The 13,382-nt window shown below is 46.3% G+C and overlaps 1 protein-coding gene across 2 annotated transcripts in view; it reads left to right on the top strand.

The window, feature by feature from the left end:
* Positions 1–13,382, top strand: part of LOC137430589 (phosphatidylinositol 5-phosphate 4-kinase type-2 alpha) — a 90,201-nt gene that overhangs the window by 2,466 nt on the left and 74,353 nt on the right. For both annotated transcript variants that reach the window (XM_068121409.2, XM_068121415.2), the window contains exons 2-3: positions 1,204–1,301; positions 1,636–1,732. In XM_068121409.2, the coding sequence (XP_067977510.2) occupies positions 1,204–1,301; positions 1,636–1,732 (195 nt within the window). The remainder of the gene's footprint in view (positions 1–1,203; positions 1,302–1,635; positions 1,733–13,382) is intronic.

Below are 13,382 nucleotides of genomic sequence, written 5' to 3'. Positions count from 1 at the left end.
GAACACGTCACACACATTCACTCAAATCGCCACACATCACTCTCATCTTCCACATGAACACTTCACACAGATGCACTCAAATCGCCACACATCACTCTCATCTTCCACACGAACACGTCACACAGAATCACTCAAATCACCACACATAAGGCAAGGCTACACAAGGAACTTTAATACGAGTTTCCTTACTTACAGACGCAGAAGAAATACAACACAGGAGGAGGCCATTAGGCCCATCAAGCCTGTGCATTGTTTATCAAAATGTTTTCATTTTGTCCATGCTGTATCTTTTTTGAATGCTGAGAATCCAGCAAGGAAATAGCACATCCCAGATTTAATGTTTGTATAACTCGGCTGGGATTGGGTTCGAACCGCCGACCTCCCAGACTCGGGGCAGATGCTCTAAACGTTACGCCACCGAGTCCGTTGAAGCATTTCCAACCAACGTTGGGTCCGAATCCATGACCTTGGGATTGAGTCCTATGCTCTACCGACTGAGCTACCTGGGCAACTTTCACACAAGAGTTTATGGAGTTCACACAATTCAATCTAACAGTTTATGGACTTAAATTAATTTGATTGGGGAGGGAGGCAGGGAAGAGTGGGATAAGCACAGTCTTTGGAATTGATGAATTCACATTTGAAAGTTTGTTGGTGGATTTTGTTTTTATACTCCACATTGGCGGGTTGACTCAGCCTGTCATCCTTTCGAGGTCGGCTAATTGAGTACCAGTTCACTGGTAATTCCCTGTTTGTCGTAAAAGGCGACAAACAGGGTTGGCGGCAGGAAGGGCATCCGGCCGTAAAACATTGCTTCAAAAAGGGGACCGAAAAACAACAACAACCACGGTGCCCGAAAAAGGCCAACCCCCGCTTTGCAGGGAAAATGGCTTCTAAAGGTGGTTTTTTTTTTTGGTTTTTTTTACTCCACATAACATTATTTTATCGATTCCTGCATTTCAGTTGATGAATAATTAATCTCAGATTTGAAATGCCTTTGTCATTTCCTTTTACCAGTCTCCTAACAGTCATGTAAACCCTCATTGGTCGAAATGCTTTATTTTTGGGATGACTGTGGGTTCAGCTGTCTTGTGATACGAAAATGTATCGTATTTCGCACTTTAGTGGAAAGGCTGAAAGTGATGCAGACACTAACCACCGTGGATTTTCCTCTTTTTGTCCTTTTTTTCATGACACTTGCAGATCAATGAACTCATTCATGTGCCACAGCCTGTCATGCTCCTTCCAGATGACTTCAAAGCATACAGCAAAATAAAGGTTAACAACCATCTTTTCAACAAGTGGGTATTGCTGCCATCAAGCTGCTGGTTGTTTGAAGTTTAAAGACAAATCATTTATTTGCAGTTTAACCTGGTATTTACATCATATAAACCTCTTTGCAGTCACAGAAGGACTTGCGTACATGCAAGAAAAGAGCACTCAGCAGACGGATTCATTAAAATATAGTCATGTAGATAAAGGTATACTTTCTGGATCTGGAGAGAGTTCAAAAGCTCATTGATTTGGTTTGTTTTACATTCATGATGAGAGTCATGCTTCGAGTCTGTCGGCATCGCTGCACACAGGCAATTGTATTCTGATAGCTGTCTCTGTCTTGCTCAATGACCCTGCCAGGGAAAACATGCCGAGTCATTTTAAGTTGAAGGAGTACTGCCCACTGGTGTTCAGGAACCTTCGTGAACGATTCTGCATCGACGACTCGGATTACCAGGTGTGTGGCTGTGAGTGGGGTCGTAACCATTGTCCGTTCAACAAGCAGGTACTGACAGATTGTGGGAAATTGTGTTCGCCCAACTTCTATAAAGCCAGGCAGAGGTTTGTCTGTTCTAGAAATGTTGGCAATATCGATCGAGGTGTAATATTGTTTCCCGTAAATCCCCATGTACAAGTTACATTGTTGAGTTGTCACTAAATAAATGTAGACCTCCACATTTGTTTATTTATGTCGAGGTCTACATTTATTTATTTTGTGTATTCTGCCAATCTACGTAATTAATGTATTGTATACTTGCTGGGGTATTTTTTGGGGGGTAGGTTTTTTGGTATACTTGCTGGGGTACCTGGCGTTGCCCGGTACTGTTCTTATCCCGTTGGCATTTTGAAGAAATCTTTTTATTTTTTTGTCAGGGCCTTCAACACTTCTCTACATCCACTAAGGAATGTGGTCGGGAATCATTTAATATTACTTTTCACAACGTTACAAAGGCTCAGGCACAAGAGAGCGATTTAAAAACAAATGAACAAAAAACCCCACTTTTTTTTTCAACACACTTTTTCCATATTAAATTAAAAAAAAAAAAATTCTTTTCCTAAAACAGTCTTCGGCCTTCAGTGATGAATCTCTGAAGTTTGACGAAGATCCATTTGGCCATCTCTAACATAGACACAGACAGACACACACAGACGGACACACACAGACGGACACACGCAGACGGACACACGCAGACGGACACACGCAGACGGACACACGCAGACAGACACACGCAGACAGACACACACACACAGACAGACAGACGGACGGACGGACACAGACAGACGGACGGACGGGCAGACGGACGCACGCACGCACGCACGCAGGCAGATGTATGGACGGACGGACGCAGACAGACACAGATGGAGGCATGCACGCAGACGGACGGACGGACGAACGCACGCAGACGGAAGGACGGACGGACGGACGGGCGCACACGCACGCACGCACGGACGCACACATGAATGAACGAACGGACGGACGGGCAGACGCAGACGGACACACGCAGACGGACGCAGACGGACACACGCAGATAGACAGATGGACGATGGACAGACAGATGGACACACAGATGGACACACAGACAGATGCATACACAGACAGGCGCACACACAGCCAGGCGCGCACACAGACACACAGGTGCGCACAGACGCACAGGCGCGCACACAGGCGCACACACAAACGCACAGGCGCGCACACACAGGCACACACACAGACACACAGGCGCATACACAGACACACAGGCGCACACACAGGCGCACACACACGCGCACACACAGGCACACACAGACACACACAGACACACACAGGTACACACACAGACACACAGGTGCACATACAGACAGACACACCGGCGCACACACACACACAGGCGCACACACACAGGCACACACACAAACGCACAGGCACGCACACAGATGCACAGGCGCGCATACACAGGCGCACACACAGACACACAGGCGCACACACAGACACACCGACGGACACATAGGCGCACACACAGACACACAGGCGCACACACACACACACGGACACACAGGCGGACACACAGGCACACAGACAGGCACACAGGCACACAGACAGGCACACATGCACACAGACAGGCACACAGGCACACAGACAGGCACACAGGCCCACAGACACAGACAGGCACACAGACAGACAGACATCTCTCTTTTAGTATAAATAGGTTGTGTCAAATATAACCGTTAATTAATGCTTTGCTTCCATGTTTTTTATTGTGTTGAAAGAGGCTTAAGAAACGTTACAGTACCAGCCAAATATGTCCATCCATCAACTCGATAGGCCCGATGCAGCACTGGTAATGAAACTATGTGTCGGGAGAGAGAAGCTAAAGAGGAAGACATAAATAAACGTGAGATGACTGAAACACAACAAAGGACAGAGGAGAGGGAGACATCACCGACGTCGAACTTCTTCTGGCTGCTTTGTTGCCAAACTCTTCTGCATAATTGCAGATGGAGAGCTTGGAGGCTGCTGCATAGGATCATATTGTTGGCATGAATAAAGGCAGTAATTTTCAATTTGAAAAAAGTGCTTTTGCCATTTCTATAAAAAAACAAAGTTCCACTTTTGTGTCATCAATGGAAAGAGCATTTCCTATTTGTGTACTTGCATTTAATTTTTCCAAATTTCCTCAAGTCTCTGCCTGTCAAATCCTCACGGCTCCCCTGGGTAGTATCTTTTGCAACCACGGTGATGCAGAAACTTGTGGAATAGCAAAATAAAAATAAAAATTCAAACGGCAGGTGGGAAAAATGTGTAAACCGAATCTGTGGGACGTTGTGCTCCAGCACTAAATTGATCTTTATTATGATGTCATGTATGCCCTTGTGTAAAGGACGAGTGCATGCACAAGATGCATCCCCAACCCTGTACCTGGATATATGACACATCCCCAACTCTTGCATTTTCTTGTTTAAAAAGAAAAGAAAAAAAAAAGAAGTGCATCTTATACAGTCACGTGAAAAAGTAAGTGTACCCCATGTAAAGTTTTGACTTTTTCAACATATTTCAACATACAGCTATTTGATCTTCATTACAACAATATTGATAGATAAAGGTGATATAATATAACAAATATCATGAAACATTTACATTTGGTAGTCCATTGTATAATTTAAATAAACATAAATGCAAATTTCACATGTGGAAAAAGTAAGTACACTCATGGCTCTAATAGGTGGTATTGCCCCCTTTGGCAGAAACAACCTCAAGTAGGCGTTTCTTATAACTGTCTACCAGTCTCTGACATCGACTGGGAGAAATTTTTGCCCACTCCTCCATGCAGAATTCTTTCAGCTGTGCGATGTTTGAGGGGTTTCTTGCATGCACAGCTCGTTTCAAACCCCCCCACAACATCTCGATGGGATTTAGATCCGGGCTTTGACTTGGCCATTCCAGAACCCTCCATTTCTTTCTTTTCAACCATTCCTTGGTGGATTTACTGGTATGTTTAGGGTCATTGTCATGTTGCAAGGTCCACTTTCGGTTGAGCTTCAACTCTCCGACAGATGGCCGGCCTCACATTATCCTCAAGCACCCTCTGGTACAATGAAGAAGTAGGAGATCTCGCGAGATCTCGGAGACGGTGGGAGGGATTTTCGAAGCTCCACACGGTCTCCACGTTTTTCGAAGTTAAGTCTGTTCACAATTGTATTTTGTCGAAACTGTATTTATATTTCGGTGTGTGAAGTTATTGTGTGCAACTTTGGTTGTTTCTCGGTGTTTATCTTTCATAAATTGATCGTCTGTTTGCCGTGTCGTGTCTTGAGGCCTTGTACAGTGTGCACTGTACAACCTTGAGGCTTTGTTTTTCTCTCAGCGGTCCGTCGTTTGTGATCCAATAACTTTCGTTCTCTGTATTCCCAGGCTTTTCACCCAAAGACTACTTCCTTGTGTAAATCTCAACTCAAAAAAAAAAAAAAAAAAAAAAAAAAAATTTCCTTCTCTGTTCTCATTCGTTTATTCATTCTTATTCGTTCGTTCGTTCTTCGACCACGTGTTTCTCCCCCATTTCCCCAGATAGTTTTCACTCATTAACCTTCAATGTTTACACTTTCCCCTCAAGTTATGTATTCCGTCATATTTTATAACACCTTTTTCTTCTTCTTCTTTAAAAGGCTGCTTTCGACTTGCTCACCAAATCAATTCATCCCAAAAAAAATATCCATCTCCTATAGTGCCTTTTTTCTACATTCCCGAAACTCTCCTGCACTCCATCCTCCATCCAGCGTCCTTAAACGTATTTTTAACTCAAAGGTCACAAGAAACTCATTTTGCAATAAATGTTCGTTTCCCATAAATCGTACACTTTCAAAAATCCAATCTCACCCCTCCCCTCCAAATCTTCCCCAAAACCCCTCCCCTCCAAATCTTCCCCATCACCCCTCCCCTCCAAATCTTCCCCATCACCCATCCCTTTCAAATCTCCCCCCTTGCCCCCTCCCTCCTAAACTACCCCCTCACCCCTCCCCGCCAAGACGCCCCCTCGCCCCTCCCCTCCTAGACTCCTGCCTCACCCCTCCCCTCCAAATCTCCCCCATATCCCATCCCTTTCAAATCCCTCCCCTTGTCCCTTCCCTCCCAAACTCCCCCCTCACCCCTCCCCTTCAAATCTCCCCACCCTCATTGCTTCTCAATTTCCCCCCTCTCACTCCCCCTCCTCAAAGCGTCCTCCCCGCTTCTTCCCCCTTCAAACTCTCACCTCCATCTCCCCCAACCTTCTGCCTCGCTCTTCCCCCTCCTCAAATAACACCTCATTGTGGCTCACCCAATCACCATCAAACCTTTTGTCCGCCCCATCCTTCCCTTTCTCCGAGCTATTCTGAAATCTCTGACACACCTTCAACAGCTCTCCCTATCTCTTCCACCTCTTCCACATCTTACCCTACCCCTCCTCCCCCCTGTTCTGTATCTGATGCTCCCCCTTCCTCTTCATTAACGGTATGGACCTCAAACATCCGGGGCCTTCGTTCAAACTTAACTGATCTCTCCATACAGGTTGCTTCTGTCAAACCAGACGTGATCTGCTTAACAGAAACTTTCCTCCTTTATGATGTCTCTGATTCCATAGTATCTCTCCCGGGCTACTCCCTCCTCCGGTATGATAGACCTGAGCCTCGTCCTGGAGGCGGGGTTGCTATCTTTATCAAAAACTCTCTTCCTCACTCGCCCTGCACTGCACTCTCTCCACCTCACCCCCAGGAATACCTCTGGCTATGGCTTCCCCTTCGCTCCCACCTCTTGTTCATATGTGTGTTGTACCGTCCACCAAACAGTGATGACTCCATCTACATCTCGCTGTCTGATGATATGGACCAACTTCTATCTACTCATCCCAACTCTCTCTTCCTCATATGTGGTGATTTCAATTGTCACCATGCCAGTTGGCTGGGTGTGGGTACCTCTCTCACCAGCCATGGCTCTTCAGCAAAGGACTTCTGCGACTCACTGGGACTGACACAATCTGTCAATTTCCCGACCCGGATCTCAGTCAACGGAACATCTTCTCTTCTGGACTTGGTTATGACTAACTTCCCTGAAAATGTCTGCTGCTCTTCTTCTGCTCCGATCGGATCATCTGATCATGTCCTTGTTAAAGTGGACATCTCTCTGACCATCCTCAGGGAGCCTGCTCAGCGTCGACGAGTCTGGCATTTCACTCAGGCCAACTGGCACGGTCTTCAAGCAGCCATCAATCATCTGGACTGGTCTCCTATCTCTACCACCTCTGACATCAACTCATCCTGGGAATTCTTCCAAAGTAAATTGCTCTCTCTCATGCACAGATTTATCCCATCTCGTCTTCAGTTGTCATACCCTTCCTCCCGTCCATGGTACACGGAATCTTGTGGTGAGGCTGTTGCCCAGAAACAACTTGCCTTCGTCTCCTGGAAAGCAAATCCAACGGAAGGAAATCTCATTTCCTTTCACAAAGCCCGAAACAAGTGTGTGTCCACCCTCAGGAGAGCCAGGAAACAATATCTCTCCGTTCTCAAGACCGAACTCTCTTATCTGTCTCCCTCTTCCAAATCCTGGTGGCGTCTGGTCAAATCCGTTTCTGGTGTTTGTTCCCCCTCCATCCCCTCCCTTACCTCAAACGGCTACACAGCTGACTCCGCACGTGAAAAAGCTGAATGCCTCAACTCTGTGTTTGCCTCTAAATCTTGTGTCCCAAACCCATCCCTCTCTGTACCCACCATACCCAGTCGTACCCTGCTGCTCCTGGACTCCGTGTCCTTTCCTCCTGACAAGGTGGAAAAGTTTCTGTCAACCCTCGACTGCAACTGGACCCGATGATTCTGCAACTGGACCCGACGGCATCAGCCCACGGGTCCTAAAATCCTGCTCTGCCGCTCTATCTCACCCTCTCTCTGTTCTCTTCACCCTCTCTTTTGCTCAAGGTCAACTGCCATCTGCTTGGAAATCAGCCAACATCACCGCTTTGCACAAAAAAGGTGCAAAAACAGATCCTAGCAACTACAGACCAATCAGCCTTCTCCCAATTATCAGCAAAGTCATGGAATCCATCATTGCTTCGGATATGAAATCTTTCGTCTTCTCCAATGGCTTGATCTCTGATCATCAATTTGGTTTCAGACCAGGTCACTCTACTCTGGACATGCTGCTTCTGCTGTCTCAACAATGGATGGAGGTCCTCAATGCCAAACAGGAAATTAGAGCTGTCTCCCTCGACATATCACGTGCCTTCGACACGGTCTGGCACCCCGCTCTGCTCACCAAACTCTCCTCCTTTGGTATCCATGGAAATCTCCACGCATGGCTGGCGGACTTCCTCTCTAGTCGTCGTCAACGTGTGGCCCTGAATGGGTTTCTCTCATCTCCTCTTCCTGTTCAGGCTGGAGTTCCCCAAGGCAGTGTTCTGGGCCCCGTGCTTTTTCTGGTCTTCATCAATGATCTCTCTGACTCTCTCGAAAATCCTCTCTATCTCTTTGCTGATGACTCCACTCTCTGCCGCTCCATTCCTCTTCCCTCAGATCGGCAGTCTGCTGCCTCCTCACTCTCTGAAGACCTGGACAAAATCACAGACTGGTCAAACAAGTGGAACATCTATCTATAATTCCAGTAATCTCTGTGTGTGTGTCTGTGTGTCTGTATGCGACCGCTGTTTCTCGACAACTACCGGTCTGATATACTTGAAACTTGCCAGGTGTATTGCTGGGGACCCGAGGATGTGCCTTTTCAAGGTTTCATATTAATCGGACAAGTACTTGCCAAGCTATGTCCAAAAAACGCTTCAACCAATCAGAGAGCAGCGAGCTATCGCGTGTGCCGAACGTGGCGAACACACTCTGCCTCGGACGGCACATTTGACAGCGTATTCATTTATTTCACGTTGGAAAACTATGTTGGCGCTATGTTGGCGTTAAACTATGTTTTAAAACTAATGAAAACCATTTCATATAAATAGAGGGGGGGGGGGGGGGGATTGTCACTGTACTCGCAAGCCGTTCGCCGTTCGCTTTGGCGTTGCGAATGAACCAAAACATTTCATGGACCAAACCATTTCATGTAAAGCGTTCGCCGTTCGCTTTGGCGTTGCGAATGGACCAAAACATTTCATGGACCAAACCATTTCATGTAAATAGAGGGGGGGGGATTGTCACCGTACTCGCACCCACGTACCCACGTACCCACGTACGGGCATTGCACCCACGTACGGGCATGCCCTAGTGTCTTTCAATCCTGACAAATCTCACACTCTTACTATGTCTCTCCGAAAAGATCGACTGGACAACCCTCCCATCTACTTTCTCAACAATCCTCTCCAAGAAGTTCTGTCGCTCAAGATTTTGGGTCTCACTATCTGCCATGATCTTTCTTGGGAAAACCACATTTCCAAGCTGGCCTCCAAAGCCAGTCGCCGACTGGGCATCCTCCGTCGTGCGAAGTCCTTCCTCGGCACACCTGAGCTCCTCACCACATACAAGGCTTTCATCCGCAGCTCAATGGAATACTGTTCTCCCCTATGGGCTGGTGCTCCTGCCTCACACCTAGCTCGGCTTCACGCTGTTGAAACCAAAGCTTTCAGAATTATTGGAATCTCCCGCGATGAAGCTATCTCTGAGGGCCTTTCACTCACTCACCGCAGGCAGGTAGGTGGTCTTTCTGTCTTCTACCGACTCCTCTCCGGCCTTGCACCCCCAGCTCTCTCTGTGCTCTGTCCCCCAAATATTCCTACAGGTCGCACAAGATCTGCCAGCAACCCTCTGATGGTTAAACTGCCGAAATCTCGGCTCTCTGCTCACCTTCACTCTTTCATTCCTCTTTTCTCCCGCCTCTGGAACAAACTCCCTCACTCCCTTCAATCCCACTCCTCCCTCCAGGTCTTTAAAACAGCTGTTCACCACCATCTCTTATCTTCCCCCATCCAAAACCTTGATCTTTTCTACCCCCGCTAATTCACCCCAGATCCACCTTGTTTGAAATTCCAACTTCTTTCCTGGAAGTCCTGGCAGTGTCCATATGTTTTATACCTCTCCCACCACCCCCTTCCCATGCCCCCCCCCCCCAAAGCCCTCACCCTCTCTCAGATCTCTCGATGTCTCCATGTCTCTCGGTCCCTGCTCTCAAATGTTGTGTTTGTGTCCTTCCCCCTCTCTCCCCATCTTGTCTACCGCTCCCGATGTTATATGTTTTATGTGTCGGTTTGTCTTTCTGTGTGATTAATGTTCGCTCTTTCACGAGCCTCGATCTTGTATACAAAAAAAAAAAAAAAAAATAGTGGATTCTTTGATGGTGAGCTGCCCAGGCCCTGATGCAGCAAAGCTGCCCCAAACCATAATATTTCCACCACCATGCTTTACAGTTGGTATCAGGTTCTTGTGGTCAAATGCTGTCTTTGGTTTTCGCCAAACATGTCTTCTGGTACTGTGGCCAAATAGCTCTACGTTTGACTCATCTGTCCAGAGCACATTGTTCCAGAAGTGCTGGTCTTTGCCTAGGTGCTCATTGGCTAACTTTAGTCTTGCCCTGATGTTCTTTCTGGACAGCAGAGGTTTCCTCCTGGAACACCTCCCATTTAGATCAAATTTGTGCAGCCTCTTTCTAATGGTAGACTCGTGCACTTTGACATCAACAGTGGCAAGAGCTACCTGAAGGTCACGTGATGACATTCTGGGGTTCTTCGAGACTTCTTTCAGCATCTTGCGGTCTGCTCTCGGGCTGAACTTGCTGGGGCGGCCTGGCCTGAACAAGTTGGCAGTTGTTTGGAATCTTCTCCACTTGTAGATGATCTTCCGGGCAGTCGAATGATTGATTTCAAATTGTTTGGAGATATTTTTAAATCACCTCCCAGACTCGTAGGCATCTATAACCTTCTTTCTGAAGGCCTCAGAGAGCTCTTTTGATCTCGGCATGGTGACGCCGCACACTTCAACAACAAAGCGCTAAATGTCTGAGGTCAATGTCAACCAAACTAAATGTCTGAGGTTTAAATAAGACAGGTTTCTCCAAGATCCTCTCTAACGATGTTCTAATCATTTGCACCTGAGCTGGTACACCTGATTCTAATTTTATGTATTTGAAGTAGTGATGAATGTAGGGGTGTACTTACTTTTTCCACATGGGAAATTTGCATTTATGTTTATTTAAATTATACAATGGACTACAAAATGTAAATGTTTCGTGATATTTGTTATATTATATCACCTTTATCTGTCAATATTGTTGACATGAAGATCAAATAGCTATATGTTGAAAAAGTCAAAACTTTACATGGGGTGTACTTACTTTTTCACGTGACTGTACATGGAAGATGGAAGAAGAAGAATGGAAGAAGTTTCGGGAACTGAGTGGCGTGCTGATGAGGAGGGGAGTGTCGTTGAAGCTGAAGGGAAAGGTGTATGCTGCATGTGTGAGAAGTGTTATGATTTATGGGAGCGAGACATGGGTGATGAACGTAGAGCAGCAACGAAGGCTGAAAAGGGTGGAAATGCGAATGGTTCGGTGGATGTGTGGAGTATCGTTTAGAGAGAGGAAGACAAATGATGAATTGCAAAAGATGATGGGAATAGAGCCTGTGATGGATGCTGTGAAGAGAAACAGGTTGAGATGGCTTGGTCATGTGTTGAGGAAGGATGAAAGTGACTGTTTGAGAAGAGTGATGGAAATGAATGTAGAAGGCAGTAGAGGACGGGGAAGACCGAGAAAGACTTGGCTGAAGATGGTGGAAGAAGAAATGCGGGCAAGGGGGTTAACAAGGGGAGATGCAGAAAATAGGGCAAAATGGAGAAGATTGTCATGAGGACCGCAAGGCTAACCCCCGCTCTAGCAGGGAAAATGTCCTTAAAATGCCTGTTGTTGTTGTTTGCTGTACCTTATACATGGGGATTTACAGTATTCACTGTTTAATCAAAACTTGGCATTCAAACCATTACTTTTGGCGATCGTGTCTTCATTCCCTGCTTTTCTTCTTTGTTTGTTTTCTATTCAGAATTGAGGCATCTATCTATAATTCCAGTAATCTCTGTGTGTGTGTGTGTCTGTGTGTTTGTCTGTGACCGCTGTTTCTCGACAACCACGGGTCCGATATACTTGAAACTTGCCAGGTATATTGCTGGGGACCCGAGGATGTGCCTTTTCAAGGTTTGAAATTAATCGGACAAGTGGTTCCCAAGGTATGGTCACCGTACTCGCAAGCCGTTCGCTTTGGCTTTGCGAATGGACCAAACCATTTCATGTAAATAGAGGGGGGGGGGGGGGTTCTACCGTACTCGCAAGCCGTTCGCTTTGGCTTTGTGAATGGACCAAACCATTTCATGTAAATAGAGGGGGGGGGGGGGGGTTCTGTGGTCGTTACTGCCACGTGGTTTCAAAGTTTTTTTTTTGTTGTTGTTGTTTGCACGCATGTTTTTTTGCACCCACGTACGGGCACGCCCTAGTTATTCAAATAATGACACTGGGAGTAAGATGGTTTTGGTTTTCGCCATTATATGTGCTGATTGGTCTTGTACCTCAGTCTCGTACCTCCCATTGCATATTTTGTGACTGAAGGGGGAATGGTAAAGTTTATTCTCTGATGCAACCGTGAACTTATGATTCCCTTCAATACTCATATGAAGACCGTGTGGAATCCTTAACCTCCCGCTTCTTGCAGTTTGACTTTTCTTTTCTTCTACAACAATCTAGGCTCATGGAGGACCTAAATGACATAGGGCAGCAGATTCAAAGACTGACAGGATCAAGGTAAGGGGGAACAGGGAGGTCTTGGGACTCAGCCTCCTGTGCCTCCTATTAGAATAAGCCAATCACACAGAGCTTTAGAAGCTATAGTCTCAGGTCAAAATGGACTCGTCTCTGGAGAGAATAACATGCAGACATGTTGGAAAGTAAGGCTAGGTGCCAAATAGTATTGAAAGTTCCGTTGTCTGAGATTGGTGATTTAAGAACAATTGTTTAATTGAAAGGAGAAACCTGCTGTGCCCATGGTAGAACGTATCGGGCAGAAGCGGAACTGATCAGAAATTAGAGAGTCGGAGAAGAGATAATTCCTGAGATATGCAGCAACATATTGGGTTGATAACATCCGAGACTGGTCAGGGTGCAATAGCACTGAACTTAAATCTGCAGCGCTGGAAAGACGGGTTGTGTCGAAAGTGGATGTAATGCTTCCGGTGTTATATAATTTGAGGAGGCGTCCACACGCTTATGCCCATGTCAAATGATGATGCAGCAACAATAGATTCCATCACTTCATTTGTAGAGAGAAGGCTAATTAGTCTGCAGTTGAGTGGATCAGGCCTGGAACCCTTCTTGTGAATTGGAGTGATGCTTGACACTTTGCAAGATGTATCCAGACTATTTGAGAGAGACCTAGAGAAAGGTGAGGAAAGGGCAGAGAAAGAACATGGCCGACGCACAGTTGAGAATTGCAGTGCCAATTCTGTTGTATCCAGTTGCAGAGGAGGTATCAAGATTGACTAGGCACTTCTCAACCTTAGTGGGAGAGAAGTCCAAGTGCTGCAGAGAGTAATTTGCCGTGATGGAAAGAGTGGATCGGATAAGGGAGTGATTGCATACCATGGACTTTTCAATGAATATTGTTAAGATATTTAGCTTTTTGCCT

This window comes from Myxine glutinosa, chromosome 1 (genome assembly GCF_964187855.1).
Source record: "Myxine glutinosa chromosome 1, kmMyxGlut1.1, whole genome shotgun sequence".
NCBI lineage: Eukaryota > Metazoa > Chordata > Myxini > Myxiniformes > Myxinidae > Myxine > Myxine glutinosa.
The sequence above is the reverse complement of the archived record's forward strand: the minus strand, read 5'-3'. Positions and strand labels throughout refer to the sequence as shown.